Source organism: Mauremys reevesii, linkage group 3, assembly GCF_016161935.1.
Source record: "Mauremys reevesii isolate NIE-2019 linkage group 3, ASM1616193v1, whole genome shotgun sequence".
In the NCBI taxonomy this organism is placed as follows: Eukaryota; Metazoa; Chordata; order Testudines; family Geoemydidae; genus Mauremys; species Mauremys reevesii.
The window spans coordinates 28,791,419-28,816,730 of NC_052625.1; the positions used below are offsets into that span (position 1 = coordinate 28,791,419).

At 42.6% G+C, this 25,312-nt stretch overlaps 1 protein-coding gene across 3 annotated transcripts in view; it reads right to left on the reverse strand.

Annotated features, from left to right (window-relative positions):
* The window catches only part of FSHR (follicle stimulating hormone receptor), a 165,716-nt gene that overhangs the window by 52,688 nt on the left and 87,716 nt on the right, over window positions 1–25,312 (reverse strand). For all 3 annotated transcript variants that reach the window (XM_039532582.1, XM_039532581.1, XM_039532583.1), the window contains 2 exons: window positions 16,833–16,907; window positions 16,308–16,382 (listed from right to left, as the gene is read on the reverse strand). In XM_039532582.1, coding sequence (XP_039388516.1) covers window positions 16,308–16,382; window positions 16,833–16,907 — 150 coding nt within the window. The remainder of the gene's footprint in view (window positions 1–16,307; window positions 16,383–16,832; window positions 16,908–25,312) is intronic.

Consider the following 25,312-nt stretch of genomic DNA (forward strand, 5'->3'; position numbering starts at 1 on the left):
TGTCTGTTGATGGCCCAGGCTGCTCAAGACTGTGCTGTGTTGCAGGAAGTGGTAAATCAGGTGAAGGCCCTTACAGAGCTGAACCACAGCCATGATGGGACGTGGATCATATGGGCCAGCAATTGCTTGCAGAAAATGACACAGGAGAATGACGTAGAGGCATACTTCTTGGCCTTTGAGGGGACAGCCCTACAGGAGGCTTGGCCTCGAGATCAGTGGTCTGGCATCCTCACCCCATTCCTGTTTGGGGAGGCCCAGAGGACCTATTATGATATGTCTGAAGAGGCTGCAGCAGATTACCCCAGCTGAAAGCAGAGATCTGGAGTAACGACCACAGTGCAGGCCCAGTGATATCATGAGTGGAGGTACCAGGAAAACAAAACCCCACAGTCCCAATTATATGACCTCATCCATCTCTCATGAAAGTGGTTACGAACTGAGTCCTGGAGTCCGGAAGAGATACTAGAGATACATCGACCGGTTCATGAGAGGACTACTGCCAGACCTTCATGCCTGGGTAATTCAGAACGAACCCTCCTCCTATGATGAGGTCGTCGCACTGCTAGAGAGGTGAAGGACGGCAAGGGAACTGTCCCGACCACTTAAGGAAGAGGCACTCCGGGTTAAACTAGCAGCACCAAGCCCCAGAGCTCGGGCGACTGGACCCCTAGGAGGGCCCAGGTGGAAAAAGAGAGAGGCTGAAGGCCCATCAGAGGCCCCAAAGAGTCAGAGCACTGAGGGGGAAGAGGGACCCAGGGAATGCCTAGGGCCCCATATAGACGTTATGCCTGTGGGCAGCGGGGACACATAGCTGCACAGTGTCCCAATGCTGAGGAGCCTATGAAGTATAGCCTGGGGAACTAGGCAGACCCATGCTCCCTAGTCCACCTGGTGGGGGTCGCACTAACCCCCCCAATATGTACGCCAGACCAGGAAAGCTAAATGGGGCAGAGACCAAGGCACTGGTTGATTTGGGGAGTGCTATCACGCTTATTTCAGGGAAGCTTGTGAAGCATAGTCAGCTGCTGCACGAAAAGCACATGAGGCAACATGTGTCCATGGGACAGTTAGTTACTACCCCACTATCCCGGTAAAAATTGAAATCCAGGGGAACACTACTGAGGTAGCAGCAGATGTAGTCCCTAAAATCCCATACCTGGTGCTCATAGGGAGGGACTGGGAGACAAGGGGCAAACCTTGAAGTTAGTGAAGCATCCACGGTGAAAGAAGGGCAGCTACGGCCTTGGGGATGCAGATCCTGACCCAGGGACTGAGGGTTGCCCTTGTCGGCAGGCAGACCAGGGTAGCTGGAAAGGAGGCTGCTCCGGAGGAGGAAATTTTGGATGGGACCAAGCTCAGGACCCAAGGTATGACAACATTAGGAAGAAGGTGACAGAAATAGATGGGGTCCCTATGGAAGGGGAAACCCAGGGACCAGGACCCTATGTCATAATGAATAAGGATCTCTTGTACCGGGTTGCACCAGTATGGGGGCAGAAGGCACAGCAGCTTCTAGTACCTCAAAAACACCATAACTCTGTATTAAGCCTTGCCCATAGTCATCTTTTTGGGGGGGAAATTGGGGATAGAAAAGACCCTGGCACGGGTCCTACAATGGTTGTTCTGTCTCGGAGTACATGAAGAAGTGCGGAGGTACTGCGCCTCCTGCCCAGAGTATCAGCTGCATAGTCTCCGTCCTCACTTGAGGACACCTTTAGTACCCCTTCCCATCATAAAGGTGCCCTTCGAGCTAATAGCCATGGACCTAGTGGGACCCCTGGAGAAGACGGCCTGGGGCCACCAATATATACTTGTCATTCTGGACTATGCTACTCGCTACCCAGAAGCCATCCCCCTGTGGACCACGGCCTCTAAAATGATAGCCAAAGAGCTGGTGGGGTCTTTGCCTGAGTGGGGCTACCAAAGGAGATATTAACAGACCAAGGAACCACATTTATGTCAAAGCTATTGAAGGACCTCTGTACGCTGTCCCATATACATACCCTGAGAACTTCAGTCTATCATCCGCAGACCAATGGGCTGGTAGAAAGGTTTAACTGAACCCTCAAGGCTATGATAAGGAAGGTGGTAAATTGGGACAGGAAGGATTGGGACAGGAAGGATTGGGACACCCTACTATCTTGCCTTATATTCACCATCCGGGAGGTACCTCAGGCCTCAACTGGGTTTTCCTTCTTTGAATTATTATATGGGCACCACCCCGTGGCATACTAGTTATCGCCAAAGAGATCTGGGAAAAGGAACCCAATGTGGGAAGAAGTACAAGTGAACACATCCAACAATTCCAACCAGCAGATAGGGTGATGGTGTTGGTACCCATGGCAGAAAGCAAGCTTTTGGCCCAATGGCTGGGGCCCTATGAGGTGGTTGAACCCGTGGGGGAAGTAACCTACAAGATGCAGCAGCTAGGACGCTGGAAACAAGAACAGATTTATCACATTAACCTCTTAAAGCCTTGGCACCAGCAAGAGGTACATGTAGTGGCCCAAGAGACCCCGATCCAGGGAAATAACCTGCAGGAGCAAATCAGGATATCCACTGATCTGACACCAAACCAGAAGAAGGAGGTAACTGAGATGATCAACCTGTAGCAGGATGTGTTTTCAACCAAAGCAGGCTGGACCACCAAAGCATATCACCACATTATCACAGACCCTGGGGCAAAGGTAACTTTAAGGCCCTACCGGGTTCCAGCGGCAAAAAGGGAGGAGATCAAGGCAGAGGTATAAAGGATGTTGGAGCTGGGAGTCAAAGAATCCCACAGTCAATGGTCGAGCCAGATTGTGTTGGTGCCCAAACCCAATGGCACCACTAGGTTTTGTAATGACTTTCGGCAGCTGAACAAGATATTCAAATTTGATGCATACCCCACACCCCATATCAATGAGTTAGTTGATCGCCCGGGCAATGCCTGATTTTTGACCACCCTTGATTTAACAAAGAGATACTGGGAGATTCTCCTTGCCAAAGATGTGAAAGAAAAGACAGCATTCTCTAAACCAGAGAGTCTGTTTCAATATACTATTCTTCCTTTTGGACTGCATGGGGCACCTGCCACCTTCCAGCGTCTTATGGACAAGCTCCTGTTGCCCCATGCCAGTTATGCAGCTGTGTACCTGGACGACATGATTATTCATACCCCTGACTGGGAGACTCACTTGGGAAAGATGGAAGCAGTTCTGGACATGCTAAGATGGGTTGGCCTCACAGCCAACCCAGCCAAGTGTGCTATAGCACTAGCTGAGGTGAAATACCTTGGCTGCATTGTAGGAAGGGGCATGGTCAAGCCCCAACTGAACAAACTGGAGGCTATCCAAAATTGCCCCGGCCAAATCGGAAAAGGCATGTCCGGGCATTCCTGGGTGTGGTGGGGTACTACCGATGATTTATTCCCCATTTCACCACCTGATGGACCTGATAAAAGCCTGGGGTCTGGACACGGTGAAGTGGACAGACGCTGCAGAGAAAGCATTCATGGATCTATGGACAGTCCTCTACAGTAACCCCATGCTTATAGTCCCAGACTTCAATGAAGAGTTCATTTTACAAATAGATGCATCTGAAGTAGGATTGGGAGCTGTCCTATCGCAGATGGTCAGAGACGAAGAACCCTCGATACTCTACCTCAGCAGGAAACTCCTCCCGAGAGTGCAGAAGTATGCAGTGGTTGAGAGAGAGTGCCTTGCTGTGAAATGGGCCATGGAAACACTTTGTTATTACCTACTGGGACAACAGTTTACCCTTGTGACTGATCATTCACCCCTCCAGTGGATGCAGCTCCTCTCCCTACCAAAAATTAGCATAGGGCCTGAAGTATGAGGTTTTATATCCCTTCCAGTGTTTAGCAGTAATTATGACAACTCTGGATATTCTTGTTATCCATATACGTTTCCAGCCTGCCTTTGACTTATCCTAAATTCTTGAATATACCCACATCATGTGGCAATGAGTTCTGCAGTCTAATCAGGCACTGCATGAAAAAAGTATTTGCTTTTATCAGTTTTGAATTTGCCACCTTTCAATTTCATGGCATGGCCTCCTGTCCTTGCTGTCCCATAACAAAAGAACAAAAGGGAGGACAGACGCTCCCCATTTACCTCCTCCAAAACCTTCAGCATTTTATATACTTTTATCATGTTCCCTATGTCTCTCTTTTCTAAGGTGAATACTGTCAGAGCCAGAGAATGAGGGGTCCTAGCTGGCAGGGCTGGGAAAGAAGCAGAACCAGAAGCTGTGAAGAAGCTGCCCTTGGGCAAGCACATCAGCTTGGGTTTTGTCTTCAGGAGTGATGGAGACAACAGCTCTAGTGGCACCAGCAGCAAGGTGTGCCTGTTTTCCAGCTTCCTTAGCATCTGGAGGGGGCCAAACGTGAACTGTATTCTCAGTACTGGCTACTGCTGTGCCATGCTCCACAGAATGGCCACAGGGAGATAGTGGACGTTTTGGGGAGGAATGATGCACTAACCAACCTGGCAGGTGGCAAACTCTTTTCTGTTCTATGTAGGTTCTTATACCCGCCCCCTCATCATCATTGCAGGGCCGCCCAGAGGGGGGACAAGTGGGGCAATTTGCCCCAGACCCTGGGCTCTGCAGGGGCCCCCATGAGAACGGGGAAGGCTCCCTCCCCGGCCCGACCCTGCCTCTGCCCCCCTCCCGGAGACTCAGCGCATCCCTGAACAGTGCTGCAGCATGGCTCCAGCGGGGCCTGAGCTCCTCCCCGCTCAGAGCTGCATGGTAAGGGGGCAGGGCTGTGAGCTCCAGTGGGGCCTGAGCTCCCTCCGCTCTGCCTGGAGCTCGCAGCCCCACCCCTTTACCATGCGGATCTGAGCAGGGAGGAGCTCAGGCCCCGCCAGAGCCATGCTGCAGCGCTGTTCAGGGACACACCTGGATGCGGCACATTGAGGATCCGGGTGAGGAGGGAGCTGGGGGTAAGGGGCTGGGGGGATTGGATAAGGGGCAGGGAGTCCTGGGAACAGGGAGGGGGCAGAGTTTGGGGGAGGTCGGGGACAGGGAATGGGGGGGTTGGATTGTGGGCATTCCAGGGGTCTGTCAGGATTCAATGCGGGAGGTGGATAGAGGTTGGGGCAGTCAGGAGACGGAGCAGGGGTGGGGTCCCAAGGTGGTGGTTGGGGGGGGGGGGTCTCTGAGGGACGGTGAGGTGACAACGAGCAAGATGGGTGGGGGATTCTGTGGGAGGCGGGCAGTTGGGGGGGGCAGGAAGTGGGTGGGGGTCGGATAGGGGGCAGGGCCAGGCTGTTTGGGAGGCACAGCCTTCCCTACCCTAAAACTCATTCAGCAGTTTGAGGCTTGCAGAAGAGCCAAGCTGTTAGCTTTTCCTTTAGGGCTACCATCCCTTTCACTTCTCAAATGCCAAATTATAGTCTATATTTAATTTCAGTGCCATAGAGAGATTCATGTCAGGGGAGGGTAGCTTCATTTAAAATTAGCCACTGGGGGAGGGATCACATGAGAAGAGCAATATCCTACACCACCTATCTCCTTCCCAACCCTACCAAGGGAGACCCCCCACCCCTGCATTCCCTGAGGCTTCAGAGGGGTTAATTCAGTGGTTCTCAAACTTTTGTACTGGTGACCCCTTTCACATAGCAAACCTCTGAATGTGACCCCCCCCCCCTTATAAATTGAAAACACTTTTAAATATATTTAACACTATTATAAATGTTGGAGGCAAAGCGGGGTTTGAGGTGGAGGCTGAAAGCTCGTGGCCCCAGTAATAACCTTGTGACCCCGTGAGGGGTCCCGAACCCCAGTTTGAGAACCCCTGGGTTAATTTAATTTTAGCACCCTGCGTCCATTCACATGCATGTGCTATTTTGAGCATTTCAGTTTTCACAACATAGGCTCATCCCAGATTCTGGAACAAGCTCAAATGCTCAGTTAGTGGAGTATGTACATAAGCTATACTAAAGACAAACCCACAGTAACCCTCTCCAGTTTGTGAGGGACCCCATGGAGCCAGTCTCTAGGAAACAGATAAATGCATGGAGGTTAAGTCCATGAATGGCTATTAGCCAGGATGGGTAACGAATGGTGTCCCTAGCCTCTGTTTGTCAGAGGGTGGAGATGGATGGCAGGAGAGAGATCACTTGATCATTACCTGTTAGGTTCACTCCCTCTGAGGTACTTGGCATTGGCCATTGTCAGTAGACAGGATACTGGGCTGGATGGACCTTTGGCTTGACCCAGTATGGCTGTTCTTGGGTATGTCTTCACTACCGGCTGGATTGGCGGGTAGCAATTGATTTCTCGGGGATCGATATATCGCGTATCATCTAGACGCGATATATCGATCTCCGAACGCGCTCCTGTCGACTCTGGAATGCCACCAACGCGAATGGCGGTAGTGGAGTCGACATGGGGAGCCGCGGACGTCGATCCCGCGCCGTGAGGACGGTAAGTAATTCGATCTAAGGTACTTCGACTTCAGCTACGCTATTCACATAGCTGAAGTTGCGTATCTTAGATCGATCCCCCCCCCAGTATAGACATGCCCCTTATGTTCTAACCTAAATGAACCCAAAGTTATGGAGACAGATATGAGTCAAGGAAGCCAGCAGAGTATCAGAAACCTGGAAAAATCTCTGACTGGCTGGGCTCAGGCGTTTGGTCACAAGCTGAGGTGGTTCAAAAGTTTTGGATTTTTTTTAAGCAGAATTTTTTTATTGTTTTTTTAAACAATCAAACACAGCAAGCAGCAAATATTTGGCCACACACTTCTGAAACCCCAAACCATATTCAGGTTTTGGCAGACTAATTTCATCTTTTCAATTAAAAAAACCACAACAAATTTTGAAGGAAAGCAGACATTGTCCATGATTTTTTTCTGCTTTTTAAAAAACCCTAGTTTTTGATCCAAAAAAAGTTTTGACAGAAAATATTTGTCCAATCCTTTTAATGAGCTTTAGTGCCTTTTAGCACTAGCTGATGCTGAAAACCAGTGATACCTTGTAAAGAAGTTTTCTCAAAACTGGGTTTGTGCCGAGATGCTGAAGGTTTATTTTTCCCAGGGCTGCCCGTGGGGGGGAAGCAAGTGGGGCAACTTGCACCGGGCCCCACAGGGGCCCCCATGAGAATATAGTATTGTATAGTATTGCAATTTTTTTTATGGAAGGGGTCCCCGAAATTGCTTTGCCCCAGGCCCCCTGAATCCTCTGGGCAGCCCTGCATCATTGTCCCTGAGAACCTAAATGTCTGTTACCCTCTTCACTTGGCATTCCAAAGGAAGGCATTGAGATTGTGAAACTGCTCAGCCACCAGGGACCCTCAGACTCTAAAGTGAAGAGAATGCTCTTGAGACCAGAGAACTCAAACAATACTGCTCCTTAAATCCCTACATCAATCCCAAGAATAAAGGCAATGAGAACACACTGCCCCGTGTTGCCCAGCACGGCCATACAGGTGAAGGTTCTCCTGAAGGAGCTGATTGACTCAACTGATTCTGAAGTAAAAATATCACTGCCTGAAGTGTTATCTTGGAGGTTTCCCATTCAACTGTCAACCAAGACAAAACAGCGTTAGCTTGAGAGATAAAATGATATCATAGTACAAGCAAGCTGATGTCCTAGATTTCTTCTATATATGTTTCATATGAATACTATACCACTAATCATAATCAATAAGTGCAGTGAATTATTTTTTAGTGAAAACAAATATTCTTATTGTAAAAGAAACATGAGAATAAATGATGATAAATTAAATAGATTATTCCAGCAGCCTGTGATTTCTTTTCCATTTTGAAAATTCTAGTGGAAAATTTTCAACTGGTTTCAATTGACACAATAATTTATACTAAAGGAATAGGTAGATTTTGAATTATAGGAGTGAAATCTGGGATCTTGTGGTCAGTGACACAACTCCCATCGACTTCAGTGGAGTCAGATTTTCACCGTAAGTATTTAAGTTCTGCATTCAAGAGATGCAAATGGGTTCCAAACAAATAACTGTGCATGCAAAATATGCAGTGGATAGTGGTATGTGCAGTTACTTGTTTTGTGTGTGCAACTGTATGTTTTTGGAATAACTATCACTTTGCACCTCCATTTGCATGTTTTGGCCTAAGGTGCACTTTTGAGGTACAGCCATGAATGCGGGTTGGTGTGGTGTTGGGGGGTGGTGTGGCGCCATACTGACCTAGTGGGACTTCAGGGATGCACAATACTCCTCTGAGCTTTCTGATGCATGCTGGCAGGTGAAGGGGGTATTTAGCATGATGCAACCCATTCCCCCTGTTTTTTCCAGTGCAAGTGAGGGAGCATAGCAATGGCCTTGCCTCCCTAGATTCTAAGCAATTCAGACAAAGGCTTCCCTACGTCCAAGGGGTCAGGGTATGCAACTCTGAAGGCTTTTTTTAAAAACTACAATCTGCCAGTTATGGTGCAACACACAACAAGACACAGGTGTTCCACATTTCAGCCAGTTATTACAGTGTGGTAGGTGTGAAAAGTTACAACTATACTTCAGGGCAGAAGACGGAAACATTCAGGGGCTACAACTGTGGCTGAATTTATGGGGGCTGAAAAAATTGTGGAAATGTTCATTGCACTCTTCTTTGTGCAAGAGACAGCCACAGTCTGTTTTGTAAAGAGACTGCTCAGTGCAAAAGAAACACGCTCCTCTTACAGCACTGCAGGTTTGGGACGTGTTGCTTTGTTTGACTGCACTAACTAAAAGGAAGTAAGAGAGGGGTGGAACATGTCTCCAATCCATTATATACTGAGTAACTCAGTTAAACTCTTGATGACCCCTTTACTACAATCTGTGTGATCAAAACATAGGCTCACGTCTTTCAAAATGTAATCCTAAATGTTTACATAAAAGCAGCTATATTTTGTCCAGTTGGGTTTTTTCTAAAGTGCTGGCCAGTCAATGCTATCTGTCCTTTTCCCTGCCTTGCTTTCATGTCTCTCTTTCTCCTCTCCCATATTGCCTCCATCTAACACATGTTTAGTAGAAAGAGGAATCTTAAGAGCTCTTCTAGTTCTCCAGTGAAAGGTCCTTGTAGAATGAAAATAAAATCCAAATTTGGTAGCAATACCAGAAACAACCTCTTCTAATAGGTAAAAAGTATTTGGAAATGTCAGAAAGATGTTCTAGTCTGATGCTTTGCTTACTAAACAACAGTTTGTCCTTCCCAGCTCACTCTGGACCACACAATCTGCTAAAATACTTAACAAAGTTTCTGGTAAGAAGAGACATCTCCTTTACTAAGCTCCTCAGCTGGGAGTTTGTAGAGACAACACAGACTGAGATGAAACACAGAATTACGTTGAAAGACAGCAGACTGACAATGTTTCCTTTTAACACTCCATAATGTAGGCTTGTGATTCCAGGTGGTTGCTAAGCTTGTACTAACACCCTTAAATTCCACATATTGCAGTTGGCTCATGATTCCTTCCTATTGCTATTCACAGGCTGAGATGCCAGAACCTCAAATAGACAAGAGAAATTGCAAAATTACTAAAGAGGGAAAAATGACAAAATTCCATCAGGATTGCACTGAATACATAACAGCAAAGAAAAGAGGTGTCATCTTCTGTCTCCAGATTCCTCTATCCAGCTGACATATGCCACTGCTGCTGGATATGCTAGCTAGCTGATTTATTACACTGTACTCCTGTGGCTAAGGCATGGGTCCTGGTTAGACGAGTGAGAGGCACAATGTGACTTCCACTATTAGTTGAAGAGTGTACTGAAGTCTTAGAAATGTGAAACTCTGGGTCTGTCACTTTGCTGGATGAACTAGATGAGAAAGTATTCTACAAAGTAGATCCACTGAAGCAAATGATGTTTAGAAAAGTGCAGTCCTCTGAGACTTGTACCGTTTAAAATGCTTTCCCAAGCTTTAACTCACATGGAAATGAGTTTAAATATGACTTGGGTCTTGGAAATTGAAAAGGAAAGCACATCTGGAGAACAGCATTCAATTGACTAATCATACAAGTATGGCTAATGCTTTCTCTACTACCCATGACTTTTTTGACCTTTCTTCTATGCAAAGTCTGCCCCACCAACCCCCAGCATCCATTTTCTCAGCTCCTGTTCCATGTCACTGAATGTCTCTGCAGAAAGTCCCATGAGCAGGTGGATTTTCTCCACAAACCTGTTTTTTTATTTTTAAGTTCTGCAGTCTTCCATATCACCCTCATTCTCCTATGCCCACAAGCACTATCACCTTTTGGCTACATCTGACTCCAGTTTCAACCATCCTTCCCTGCTTTCTGTGCAAGATCTTAAGAACATAAGAATGGCCATACTGCGTGAGACCAAAGGTCCATCCAGCCTAGTATCCTGTCTACCGACAGTGACCAATCCCAGGTGTCCCAGAGAGAGTGAGCCTAACAGGTAATGATCAAGTGATCTCTCTCCCGCCATCCATCTCCACCCTGTGACAAACAAACAGAGGGTAGGGACACCATTCCTTACCCATCCTGGCTAATAGTCATTAATTAGTCATTAATGGACTCCATGAATTTATCTAGCTCTCTTTTAAACCCTGTTATAGTCCTAGCCTTCACAACCTCCTCAGGCAAGAAGTTCCACAGGTTGACTGTGCACTGTGTGAAGAGCTTCCTTTTATTTGTTTTAAACCTGCTGCCCATTAATTTCATTTGGTGGCCCCTAGTTCTTATATTATGGGAACAAGTAAATAACTTTTCCTTATTCACTTTCTCCACACCACTCATGATTTTATAGACCTCTATCATATCCCACCTTAGTATCCTCTTTTCTAAGCTGAAAAGTCCTAGCCTCTTTAATCTCTCCTCATATGGGACCCGTTCCAAACCTCTAATCATTTTAGTTGCCCTTCTCTGAACCTTTTCTAGTGCCAGTATATCTTTTTTGAAATGAGGGGACCACATCTGTACACAGTATTCAAGTATCTTCTCTTGAGGGAGTCAGGAAAATAAAAATCTGCTATAGCCTTCTTCTTGTTCCCCTTCCCCTTGAATACTCTCCCCTTTCTTCTTTCTTACTGCCATTGACATTTCTTGTCAGGTTTCCACCATCTCTGATTCCTTTATCCATTCCAAAGACTCCTTCCCCTTCTGTCTCTTAACCTCCCTTGCTAACATCCTCTCACTTACCTTCCTCCTTAACCTCTGGTTCCTGTAAAAAAAAAATACAAGTGTTTTTGTTCTCCCCACTTTTGAAAAACCTACCTCTCCAACTACCATCTCCACCTCCCCTTCATCCTTGAGTTCATCTTCATTTTTTGCCTTTTTGGGGGCAGTGCCTTGTATCATTCCCCTCCTGACTGCTGTCTATGGGGGAAGGGCAGCCCTTCACTCCAATGCTCTGGCTGCAATAATGGCCCCCAAGGATAGATGTGTGAAAGTTAGAGCAGCCACCAGGGAATTGAATTGGGCCAGGGACTGGGGGTGCACAATTAGGAAAGAAATACCTTCAGCTGTATTTGCATTATTGTAGAGTGACAAACAGGCTGGTTTTCCTTTCATTTGCACCAATTTCATGCTGGCTAAGGGTAGCATAAAATCCCTCTTTACCCTATGAGGGGTTAATTCCTCTTTTACCTGTAAAGGGTTAAGAAGCTCATGTAACCTAGCTGACACCTGACCAAAAGGACCAATAAGGGGACAAGATACTTTCAAATCTGGGGGGCGGGGAGGGGCTTTGTCTATCTGTTCTGTGTGGCTTTGGCCAGAGATAGATCAAGAAAACAAGCAATCCAACTCCATTAGTATTAGTAAGTACTAGCGAAGGACTGTGTTAGCTTACTTTTATTTTGGCTTGTGATTTCCTCTGTAGGTGGAGGGAGGTTTATCCCTGGTTTTGTAACTTTAAGGTTTTGTCTAGAGGGAGGTTTATCCCTAGTTTTGTAACTTTAAGGTTTTGCCTAGAGGGGAGATCCTCTATGTTCTTGAGTCTTTTGTTATTCTGTAAAGTACTTACCATCTTGATTTTACAGAGGTGATTCTTTTACCTTTTCTTTAATTAAAATTCTTCTTTTAAGAACCTGATTGATTTTTCATTGTTTTAAGATCCAAAGGTTTGGGTCTGTGTTCACCTGTACCAATTGGTGAGGGGATTATTCTCAAGCCTGCCCAGGAAAAGGGGTGTAGGAGCTTGGGGGGATATTTAGGGAAGGTAGGGCTCCAAGTGGCCCTGCCTAAATGTTTGTTTAAATCACTTGGTGGTGGCAGCATTACTTAATCCAAGGTACAAGGAAGAATTTGTGCCTTGGGGAATTTTTAACCAAAGCTGGTAGAAATAAACATAGGGGGTCTTCATGTGGGTCCCCACATCTGTACCCTAAAGTTCAGAGTGGGGAGGGAACCCTGACAACACCTTTTTTTGGTAGTGCCTTGTATCATTCCCCTCCTGACTGCTGTCTATGGGGGAAGGGCAGCCCTTCACTCCAATGCTCTGGCTGCAATAATGGCCTCCGAGGATAGCTGTGTGAAAGTTAGAGCAGCCACCAGGGAACTGAATTGGCCCCAGGACTCGGGGAGCACAATTGGAAAGAAATACCTTCAGCTGTATTTGCATTATTATAGTGTGACAAAAACAGGACTGGTTTTCCTTTCATTTGCACCAGTTTCATGCTGGTCTAACTCCATTACAGTTACCCCTGATTAACACCACTGGGAGAGGAGAATCAGGCTCTTTGCGTGCACGTTAAGGTTGATATAATTTATGCTGACTATCGTCAGTTACAAGGAGATGTTTTGGCAGTTGGGAATCACTGGACATACGGGAATTCTGGCCAACCTCCTTTTCCACACCTGTTGTACCAACTGCCAGGAGTGGGAGGTGAAGCAGAAGATACCCAAAGAGTCCTCTGGTGGGTGGCTATACTGCCTCCAGGGCAGGATCTGGGCCAGGAAATAATTGGGAGAGACTGATTCCACAAAGAGCGACATTAGGTCAAGGTGGAATTAATAAAAGAATACTATCTTTTCAGGGAAACACAGTGACGAGCTTCTTCTGAGTCACTAGCTGGGCTGCAGGCATTGGAGGTTAGGTGGGAGCAGGGCATGGGGTGTGAACGAGGAAGAGATTTAGGTGATGGGGTTGCCTGTGACTCAGGGATTCAACTCTTGCCTCATTCATTTGGATACTCCTGATGCTATACCTGATGGAGTAAGAGGTAGGTGTCCTGTTCATTTTATTAATAGCACACCATAATAGTAGAGATGGAACTTTGGCTACTGAATCTTGCCTTAGAAAAGTAAAATGCTCTGACCTGAGTATAAATGCTTCTAGCAACTGAAACTATATGCCAGAGCAAAGCCTTCTAATTTCTTATCTTAAGAAAAATAAAATCAAATTCCTGATTTAATTCAAAACTCTGAACAAAATGAAAAGTGTGGGAAGCTTGCCAGTAGGAATCCTAGCTGGTAGAGGTTCCCTGGATTCTATAGATTAGATAAACCTGACAGAATAACTGACATTAGCAGAATCATAACAATATCATAGCAAACATAGCAATATCATAACAAGGTCTAAAAGCTACAGAATGGAACTGGAAGATTACACTTATTATGGGTGGGGAGCAGCAGGGTATGTGAAAGGGTTGCTGAGATTAAACTATAATTTACTGAATGAAAAAGAGCAAAATTCAGCTGACTGACAATTACAGCAACTAGACATGATGGGAAGGGAATGTAGTGTAAACCTTATTTAAAAATCAATAGATAATTTTTCCCACATTGCAATATGAAAGGCCAGAAGTTAAGGTAAAGGAGAAAAGTACTTGCCATCAAACAATATTTGGAGAAAATAAAAATCAGATCAACAAATTTACGCTTAGTTCTTAGTTCTATAGTTTAAGCACATTTCATGATTTTTTTAAAAATCACTCTTGGTTTCTCAGTGAAGTGTTTCACATTCTGATGAACTACACTAGTTTTTAATTTATGCCATCAGCAGATCAGCGTGAAATAAAATCACAGCCAAGACTATATTGGTGCAACATTTGTAAATATATAACTACAATGCAATAAAGATAATACAGAAATCACAGAATACAGAAGCTCAAGCCATGTATTTCAGTTTACCAGGGTTTAAATAATGAATGTTTATGCAGCTTTAAATTGCCACAACTCTAAAATCCAAACTCAGCCCAAAATCTATGATACCATCTGCTGGCATAGAATTTAGCCATGGTCTGTGATGCAGAAAGTCCATTAAGGGTGAGCTACTGCTGCCTCAAATGTCCACAATTACTTCTCTGTTCAGGAGGCCAGTGTAGCCACCAGAAAATGAGCATAAAAAAAGACCTGTCCAGGGGTATGTTGATTCAGCAGTCAGCAGATATCTAAAGTGATATCCACGTAAACAGGGCTCAATTTTGAACATGTGATAGTGCTGTCCCGAGAGCCAGCAAAAACCCAAGTTCTCATAAAGAGGAGAAAATTGAGTAGGTGTAGAGAGATTATATTATTCAGTGCTTAAGATGCTAGCAAGAGCTCTTCTTCATTATGTGTCCAGTTCCAATTGGCTGTGCATAACAAGAGCTTCATACCAGATCGTCATTAGGATCAGGGACAAACAACTCAGAGAGATACTACAGGAAGATCCCAAATTAACCCCTGAGAAAGCAATTAGAATTGCCACGCAAAAGAAGTCACCCAGTCCAGAGTGGAGTTTATGGAGGGTGTACACTGCTCTGACACTGTGGACATGGTAAAGAATCCATAATACAACAAGACAAGAGACCTAAAGCAGAAAGGCATGTGGAGCTCAAAGCTGGAATCCACCAAACAGAGCATGGCACTGCACACACTGTGGCAAACAGCACAAGCCATGAAAACCTTTGCAAAAGCTTTGCTTTATTCTAAGTCCAGTCCCAACTAGCTGTGCTAAACAACAACAAGAGCTTCTCAGAACCCTGCCCAGACCCTCTTTACGGGCTGAGCTTCCCACACAGACAGGGCCAGCTCTAGGCACCAGCATTCCAAGCATGTGCTTGGGGCAGCACTTTAGAGGGGCAGCATTTTGGCCCTTTAGGGTCTTTCTTTTTTTTTTTTGCTTTGGTGTGGCACTCCGGCTTTTTTTTTTTTTGTGCTTAGGGCAGCAAAAAACCTGGAGCCGGCCCTGCACACAGACCCCCAATCCCACAACTCTAAGAATGATTTGATATCTGCTAAATATGTCCTTCAGTGACTTCTGGGGATCAATACATTTTGCTTATGACAAAACAATTTAAGAGGTGCCTTATCAGGGTAATGATGAGCTACCTACTGGTACCTCTCAAGGTCCACAGCACTTGGAGTCTGATCAAAATCCCACTGAAGTCAAAGAAAGTATTTCCACTGACATCAGTAGGCTTTGGATCAGGCCTTTCATTGACCAGATAATTTTAATTGCCTGTCCATACAGCACATTATATTTTTCTGGTTGCAAAAAAGTGACCAAATCCATTCAGGAGAGCCAATCTGACAAAGGATTTTTTCTGTCTAGTAACCAGCTGTAATACAGAACTTAGTGTCCATGGATTTCTAAAATTAGCTCGCTAGCTCCCTATTTAGACACTTAACTAAAAGTGGTCTCAATTGCAGATGTGTTGTGCACCCACAATGTTTACCGAAGTAAATGGGAAATGTGCCTGCTCAGTTTCTGAAAGTAAGTCCACTTTTACTTAGGAGCCTAAACAATGATTTAGGTGTCTAAACTTAGATACTCATATCTGAAAACTGTGGCCAATGGGGCGACTTCCATGAGTAAGGGAAGCAATATTTGGGCTTTTATCTTTAGGGCATGAAAAAAATTAATGTGATATCCTGGACTATCTATGGCTGTACATCAAAGATGACCCAGGGAGCTTATTTAAGTTTGCAGCCACTAAACACAATTACTGTTAAATAGAGTCCATTGGATTTCATTTGTTTTTTTAATACACAGCTGAAGAGAGATTATCAGTCAGGTTAAGGTTGCATGCTATAAAATGCAAGAATATTTTTGGATTGTACTTTATTTTAAGGGCAAATTTAATTATCACTGAATTATAATGGCATCCCCATGGGAGCAGATATGGCAACTGCAATAGTGCAAGCGACATTCACAATGAGGAGAGCTATTTAAATGAAACTAAAATTAAGCTGAATACCAAATGAGCTCATATTAAAAGGATTTAATCATCCAATGAGTATAAATGAAGCATAAATGAAAGCCATTGCTGAAACGCTGCAATTGTTGAAAGGAAGCAGAGTGAAAATGTTTATGAACATTTGTATGAAAGATAATTGAAATTCATTCACATTGTTTCAAACAATTATCATAATTGCAAGTGTAAAAATTCTTACAGATATTTGAGGCTAGGAAGATTCTGGAAGGCATCTTGGTCAATGTACACAAGGTTATTTGCTTTCTCAATTCTTCTACAAAAGGAGAAAATAAAACATTACAGCAAATGGATCAGTGCCTTTTTAAATAGATCCAGGACTTCTCTTAGATAGAGGATGGAGGAGAGCAATACATTTGGGGGCTTTTCTGACAGGGGATAACTCTACATGACTCCAAAGGAGCAGCCAGCCCAAACCTAGCAGAGTCAGAATCCCAGCCCTCCACCTATTTTACCATATTGCTAATAGTTGAGGAAGTGTTTTAGATCAAAGAGTGAGAGTGTTGAGGGCAAGAGACCAGGGAAGCTTCTGGTTGAGAAAGGAAAGGGTGGGTGGGAAGAGAAGGAAATAGATGAAAAGAGAGATCCCAAGCATACATGTATGCATTTGAATTTTTAAAGTACATCTGAACCAAACCCTTTGATATCTGGCCACCATTAGTCTTTAGATTTCTATCCTACGATCTTATGTTGCTTGCTTACTTACATTTCATGTAATTTGGGAAGGTTGGAAAACACATTAGCTTCTATGACTTCCAAGGCATCATTCTGGGAGATCTCTCTGTGGAGAAAAGAAGTTGAAATATTTCATGCCATGGTACAAGTGAAAAGATAAGCCAAAGAAGTATGGGTATTTGGTGAAGAATGATACCTAGAATTTATAGGGCACCTTTTATCCATAGGCCTCAAAGTTCTTTATGAAGGAGGTAAGTATCATTAGTCCCATTTTACAGATGAGGAAACAGGGGCCCAGAGAGGTGAAGCAGGCCTGTGACAGAGCTGGGAATAGAATGCAGGTCTGCTGAGTCTCAGTCGTGTGCCCTATTCACTAGATCACATTGCCTCCCAAAGGTCTTATAAATTACAACAGGTGCCTGCACATATGAAATTATAGTGCATGATCTATGGGCTACAGACTGTTTATTGGATGTCAGATATCACTGAATGTTAATATAGATTTAGCCAAGACTTTCATAACCCCATGATGGGGAGAAGGGGAACTTTAAATGTAACAGCTCTGAAGAGGTAGGATTTTTGGTTCCACAGTAACACATATTATGATTTCGTCCTGGTGTAAAATGTTGAGCTTACTTTAAAAAATTTATAGCAAATTTCCAGAGTTCTGCTGTCAGAAGGCAGGAAAACACAAAGGTGGTACAGCTCTCTTGTCCCCAGCAAAAAAAATTGAAGAAAGCTCCATCTAATCTAGCTCATGATATTTATATGTGATTAATGCCTTTTATGTATAGTTTCAAAACTGCAGAACAAAAATGGGTACAGTTTTCTTTTATGAGCTGAAACCCCAGCTATGCCAGAATACATGCAGCTGCACACCACCCTTTGCTCCACTTGTCTCTGGGGGAGTTTCAGCCCATGGTGTAACTTAGAGTAGCCACAGGACTGCTTTACATTACACCAGTTTGGTATGGTCACCAAAGGGCTACCAGAGAGAAATTGCTCTGGCCAAGCCCTCTATGGTGAGGGGTACCAGGAGAGGCAGGCTGGAGCTGGCTATTCCAGAGGGTTACCCACCTGCCAATTTAGAGATCAGAACAAAGGATCCATTTCTCAGGCTTGAATCTGGTCCATGAAGTACATTTTGAGATTTGGATGCAACTCACTAATGGGAGGACACACCAGCACACAGCTGCCAAATGAAGCCCTGTGAAATGGGTCATACTGTATATCAGGCACCCTTTACTTAAGGTTATTTTGTTCTTTTGAAATTATGGTAGCTACTGCAAATGGATTCAGACAAGGCCCAAAGTAAAATAGTAAGAGACAGTCACTATAGGTAAGAGATCAATTATAAAAAAAAGTTAAAAATTAATATATATGAAATATCCCTCTTTGTTTTGAGCAGCCACTGAACTATGCCTGCCAAGTAGGCTGCCCATTTAAAAAACAACCTTGCCTGCCTCTTTATTATGTATAAAAATCCTATAAGTATTTTGTTTGTTTGTATTTAAATAAAAAAACACTGTTTTTTTTAAACATTAGCAATTCTGATCTCGTGTACTCTCAAAAACTCTACAGTGACTGGAGAACAAATGAATTTATGATATCCCAAGAGACTGACTGATGAGCAATTGAGAAAGACATGATTTTACCCACACTGCAATAGGAATTGCATTTATTTAGCTGAGGGCTGTGTTGCTACAGAATCCACACATTCCAGCTTCTCTTTATAATTTATTTATATTACAGTTGCACTAATATGCCTCAGCTGAGTTTGGGGCTCCACTGTAGTATGAATTATAGGAACACACAGTATGAGACCCTGCCCCAAAGATCCTACAAACCAAATAGACAAAACTTGGGAGGGAAGACAAGGGCACAGAAAGGTGAAATGGCCATCAAGGGTTAAACTCAGTAAGTCAATGATACAGCTGGGAACAGAAACCTGGTCAGTCCCAATCCACTGTCCTAGCCATTGGATCATGCTGCCTCCACAGTTTATTATAGTGTACAGAATTAAATCCAAGGCCTTAACCAAAATATTTTCCATTCCATTCCCATCTTATCATGATGACATAAAATATGCATTATGAGTAATCACCTTTTATTGTATATTTATATGATAGTGCAAACTGCTTGCTCAAGTACACTTTAAAAGATTGAATGAAACCAATGTTGTTTGAAGCAGCCTTTTAAGAGTTCATTTTATTATTATTATTATTTATGAACAGCGCATTTGCTGTTCCCTGCAATCTAAAAATCTGTCATCTAGAAAAAGGCAAATCCACAGAAAATGCAGAACATTTTATACCTCCAAATGAGATTAGTCAGGAAAGAATCCATGCTGCAAAACAGCACAGGGACAAAGGCTGCAGGTTTATTTGCCCTTTGTGATGTAGGTTTTTTGCAGGCCACAATAAAGGCACCAAGATACAGAAAACTATACTGTATGAGCTCCCCAACAGATGGCACTGCTGAGGTTAATAATGTTTCATGAGTTGACCCAACAAAATGTGTGAATCCAGCACTGTGACAGGGTTGGAAAGTCTTATCTGGCATATAATTTGTGTATGTTTTTAGAAGGATGCTTATTTATTAAATGGTTCTGTGTCAGAAGTATGCTTTTTACTTTGGGAAATTATAGAGGGTTATGTGTTATTTTTTAGGAAAAGTGTTTAAAGGAGGTCAGGCTAAAGCTTGGGCTAAGCAGTCCACAATGTTTTCGAAAGGGAAGAGGAGAATAAATGATTAAAAAAGAAAGGAAAGGAAGGAAGATAGAAATCTCTGTTTTTCTTTTAAAAGATTATTTAAAAAATCTAACCACACCATTTGCATAAAATGGGTTTTTGTTCACCCAAATATTTGGGGAATAAATATTCGTGTTCACATGCATACAAGGGTATTTGTGTGCAAGCAAGAATATTTATTATTCGTTATCCATTGTCTATCATTTGTTATTCTCCTATTTAAATTTTCATTCAAACAGGTAAGGATGAGAAACAACAGCATGATTTAGGTGATCAACCACATCCCACGAATAGGAAATGGAAATGAGCAGTTTGCAAACAGCACATCTGATGAGGTTTTATTTTCATTAGTTGTTTGAACAATTTTGAATAGTGATTAAATTAGCCACGCTCCTAGTCTGTTGATGGACAAAACACAAACATGTGACAATTGTTCTCTTGGCTGACACCGGGGATTGAACAGGGAATCTCAAGAACTAAGAGTACGAAGCGCTAGACCTTAAGTGAAGGGATCAGCTCAAAACAACCACCTCCTTCGTAGGTTAGGCATTGATGAGAACAGGTAATATGCTAATAGCATGTAATAGTGAGCTTCAAACAAAAAAAGGGACTACATTTACTGGATAATTTATGTGCAATGAATAATACTATCTGCTTTAGTACCCGCTATCATTGCAAATCCAGATAGAAATCGAGGCATAATTTCTGATTTATACAATTTTTTACACAGGTATGTGCAGACAATCAGGAGCAATTTCCAAAATATCAAAGAGGAAACAAACTAAAGTATTATTCTTGCAAAGCACCTACATGCATGCTTAACTTTAAGTACACAAGTTGTTTCATTGAAATCAATAGCACTACTCATATTCTTCAAATTAAGCATGTGCATTAAGTGCTCTGTTGAATCAGGGTCTAAACCAAGAAAGAGAATACAAAACAGATGTTTGTCAGAAGACATAATGCAAGTTTGTTTCTATGATTCTATTACTCGGGTACTTTGCTATGATTCTACTATTCTATGTTACCAAATAGGCTCAAAGTTTATGATACTAGCTATGGACTATTACATGCAAGTTGGCAATAAAAAAAGCGCTCTCTCAGCTGAAAGACTATCTTTATCTGTCAGGTTAAAGCCTCAAAATTCTCCTAATTCCATCATGTTTCAAGAAATAAGTGTGTCTTCTATGGTGGATGTTTGTATTTTGTTGGAAACGGGTTTTACTTGCCTTTCCCAAAAGCCCACATCTTCATAATCATCTTCCCAAAACCAATTAATAGAATCATAGACAATTAGGGTTAGAAGAGACCTCAGGATGTTATCTAGTCCAACCCCCCACTCAAAGGAGGACCGACTGCAACTAAATCATCCCAGCCAGGGCTTTGTCAAACAGGGCCTTAAAAACCAATAAGGATGGAGATTCCACCACCTTCCTAGGTAACCCATTGAAGTGCTTCACCACCCTCCTAGTGAAATAGTTTTTTCCTAATATCCAACCTAGACCTTACCCACTGCAACTTGAGACCATTGCTCCTTGTTCTGTCATCTGCCACCACTGAGAACAGCCGAGCTCCATCCTCTTTGAAACCCCCCTTCAGGTAGTTAAAGGCTGCTGTCAAATCTCCCCTCACTCTTCTCTTCTGCAGACTAAATAAGTCCAGTTGCCTCAGCCTCTCCTTATAAGTCATGTGCCCCAACCTCCTAATCATTTTTGTTGACCTCTGCTGGACACTCACCAATTTGTCCACATCCTTTCTGTAGTGGGGGGCTCAAAACTGGATGCAATACTTCAGATGTGGCCTCACCAGAGCCGAATAGAGGGGACTAATCACTTTCCTCGATCTGCTGGCAATGTGCCTACTAATGCATTTCAGACTATGTGACTAGATTAATTTATTGCCACTTATCTTTTATTTTGTTACTTTTCCTCTTTGTTTTGATGGTTTGTCAATAATAATTTAGAAAATTTTGATCAGAACAAAACCATATTTCAAATTATTGAAATCCTCCATGAAATGAAATTACCTTTCTCTCTTTTACTCTTGTGTAGAGTCAGATTTAAGATTACATTGTGATGGCTTCACTCCTTATAATCAGATAATTACCCCTTGCATCACATTCCCTTTTCCCATCCTGTCCCAATAGTTCATCACCCAATTCTCAAATAATTGGTTCTAGATATTGCCAAACATTCAAAAATCATGAGTCAGACTTGCTCATCCTCCCCTACAAAAGAATAATGAAGTTGATGTTTAAAAAAGATAGTTATATATGGTTCTTTTTATTTGCAATCTGATTGTTGAGCTGCTAGGGTTCACTCAGGTCACATTTTCCAGTTATTCTCTACAACAGGGATCGGCAACCTTTCAGAAGTGGTGTGCCGAATCTTCATTTATTCACTCTAATTTAAGGTTTCGTGTGCCAGTAATACATTTTAACATTTTTAGAAGGTCTCTTTCTATAAGTATATAATATATAACTAAACTATTGTTGTATGTAAAGTAAATACAACTTTTAAAATGTTTAAGAAGCTTCATTTAAAATTAAATTAAAATGCAGAGCCCTTCGGACTGGTGGTCAGGACCCAGGCAGTGTGAGTGCTACTGAAAATCAGCTTGCGTGCCGCCTTCGGCACGCGTGCCATAGGTTGCCTATCCCTGCTCTACAACTATGACAGCTGAGATCCTTACGAATGCTCCAGGAGCTGTGGCTTTTGTAAGAACACCAACTATCATGAGACTCAGGATAGAATCACAAGAGTAGGCAATACTGACTTAATCAGGAGATTGTCAATGATCTAAAAATAAAAAAAAAATAAAAAGAGTCCTACAAAAGTTGAAACTAGGTCAAATGACAAAGGATGAATAAACACATAACACAAGTATGTAGGGACAAAATCAGAAAGGCCAAGGCAAAAAAATGAGCTCAAACTAGCTAGAGACATAAAGGGTAAACACTTTAGAAGCAAGAGGAAGATCAAGGATGGAGCAGGACCATTACTCAATGAGGGGGAAAATATTAACAGAAAATGTGGAAATGGCAGAGGTGCTTAAGACTTCTTTGTTTCAGTTTTTACCAAGTAGGTTGGTGGTGATTTGATGTCTAACATAGTGAATGCCAGTGAAAATGAGGTAGGATCAAAGGCTAATATAGGAAAAGAACAAGTTAAAAATTACTTAGACAAATTAGATGTCTTCAAGTCCCCTGGCCTGATGAAATGAATCCTTGAATACTCAAGGAGCTGACTGAGGAGATATCTGAACAATTAGTGATTATCTTTGAAAAGTCATGGAAGATGGGAGAGATTCCAGAAGACTGGAAAAAGGCAAATATAGTGCCAATCTATAAAAAGAGAAATAAGGCTAACCCAGGGAATTACAAACCAATCAGCTTAACTTCTGTACCCAGAAAGATAATAGACCAAATAATTAAGAAATCATTTTGCAAACATCTAGAAGATAAGGTGATAAGTAACAGTCCACATGGATTTGTCAAAAACAAATCATGTCAAACCAACCTGATAGCTTTCTTTGGCAGGGTAACAAGCCTTGTGGATAGGGGGAGAGTGGTAGATGTGGTATATCTTGACTTTAGTAAAGCTTTTGATACTGTTTCTCATGACCGGCCCCAAAACAAACTAGGGAAATGCAACCTAGATGGACCTACTATAAGGTGGGTGCAAAACTGGTTGGAAAACCATTCCTAGAGAGTAGTTATCAGTGGTTCACAGTCATGCTGGAAAGGCATAATGAGTAGGGTCCCGCAGGGATCAGTTCTGGGTCCAGTTCTGTTCAATATCTTTATCAATGATTTTGGTAATGGCATAGAGAATATACTTATAAAGTTTGCAGATGATTCTAAGCTGGGAGGGGTTGCAAGTGCTTTGGAGGATAGGATTAAAATTCAAAATGATCTGGACAAACTGGAGAAATGGTCTGAAGTAAATAGGATGAAATTCAATAAGGACAAATACAAAGTATTCCATTTAGGAAGGAACAATCAGTTGCACATGTACAAAATGGAAAATGACTGCCTCAGAAGCAGTACTGCGGAAAGAGGTCTGGGGGTCATAGTGGACCACAAACTAAATATGGGTCAACAGTGTAACACAAAAAAAAACAAAAAACGCACAAAAAAAGCGAACATCATTCTGGGATGTATTAGCAGGAATATTGTAAGCAAGACACAAGAAGTAATTCTTCTGCCTCTACTCCACGCTGATTAGGCCTCAACTGGAGTATTGTGTCCTGGTGCCACATTTCAGGAAATATGTGGATAAATTGGAGAAACGAAAGAGAAGATCAACAAAAAAGAATAAAGATCAAGAAAACATGACCTATGAGGGAAGATTGAAAAAATTGGATTTGTTTAGTCTGGAAAAGAGGAGATTGAGAGGGGACATGATAACAGTTTTCAAGTACATAACAGGTTGTTACAGGGAAGGGGGAGAAGAATTGTTCTTCTTAATCTCTGAGGATGGGACAAAAAGTAATAGTCTTAAATTGAAGCAAGGGAAGTTTAGGTTGGACATTAGAAAAAAATTCCTAACTGTCAGGGTGGTTAAGCACTGGAATAAATTGCCTAGGGAGGTTGTGGAATCTCCATCATTGGAAATTTTTAAGAGCGGGTTAGACAAACAGCTATCAGGAATGGTCTAGATAATACTTAGTCCTGCCATAAGTGTAGGGAACTGGACTAGATGACCTCTTGAGGTCTAGTTCTATGATTCTATGATCATATAGGAAGAACAGTACACAAGAATGGCCTCTAGTTTTCTATAGCAGTACATACAAACACCATTAGGGGAAATTCTATTTCTAATTCTAATACATTAAATGAAGTAGTGAAGCTGAGAACAGCAGGTGCCTCATATTGGCACAGTACATTCTTAGAAGGAAAACTGAAAACCTCTTACTCTTCTGATCTGGCTGTAAAACTAAGTTCCCAAGTTTATGAGCAGACTTTGAATATTCACCAAAGCTGAACATACAAGTGTGTCACTTCCACATCAGCGAAAATAAATTACAAGAGATTTTATTTTTACCATCTCAGACATTAGTTCATGTTTTCTTACCTATTTATTGTGATATAAAAGAAGGAGTTGATTAAGAGTGACTGGTCTGGTGCTTCTTAAGCCAAGCATGGGAAAAGCAATAATAATAATATATTATTATTATTATTATTAATATATTAACAACAACAATTGCAAAGTTATTGCACAAAGATTTTCTGTCAGTTCCCAACCTTATGTTCTTTCTACAAACATCTCTAAAGCATTTCTCTAAAGCAGTGGTTTTCAACCTGTGGTATGTAGACCCTGGGAGTCTGTAGATCATGCCTAATATTTCCAAAGGGGTCTGCACCTCCCGTTGACATTTTTTAGGGATCTGCAAATGAAAAAAAAATTGAAAACCACTGCTTTAAAAAGCTTTCAGCCTCCCTTAGCCTGAGTAACACTTTCTCTGCACAGTGCCTATTTCTGGCACAAGGATTCCCTTTTTTTTTGTTCTCTATGGACTCATTTTCTCTCTCTACAATAATAAGTAATTATTCTGGTCTTTTTGGCCTAATTTAGGATTTTTTCCCTGCAAACATTTATACACAAGCTTAACATTAGGCATATGAGTTATCTCACTGAAATCCTATTGCACCGGTATCGACAGAATTGGGGCCTTTGGCTGTAATCTCCTTTGGAGGATGACCTCTTCTTTTATGCTTGTAAAGTGACTTCCACATTTATGCCATTATATTATAACACAT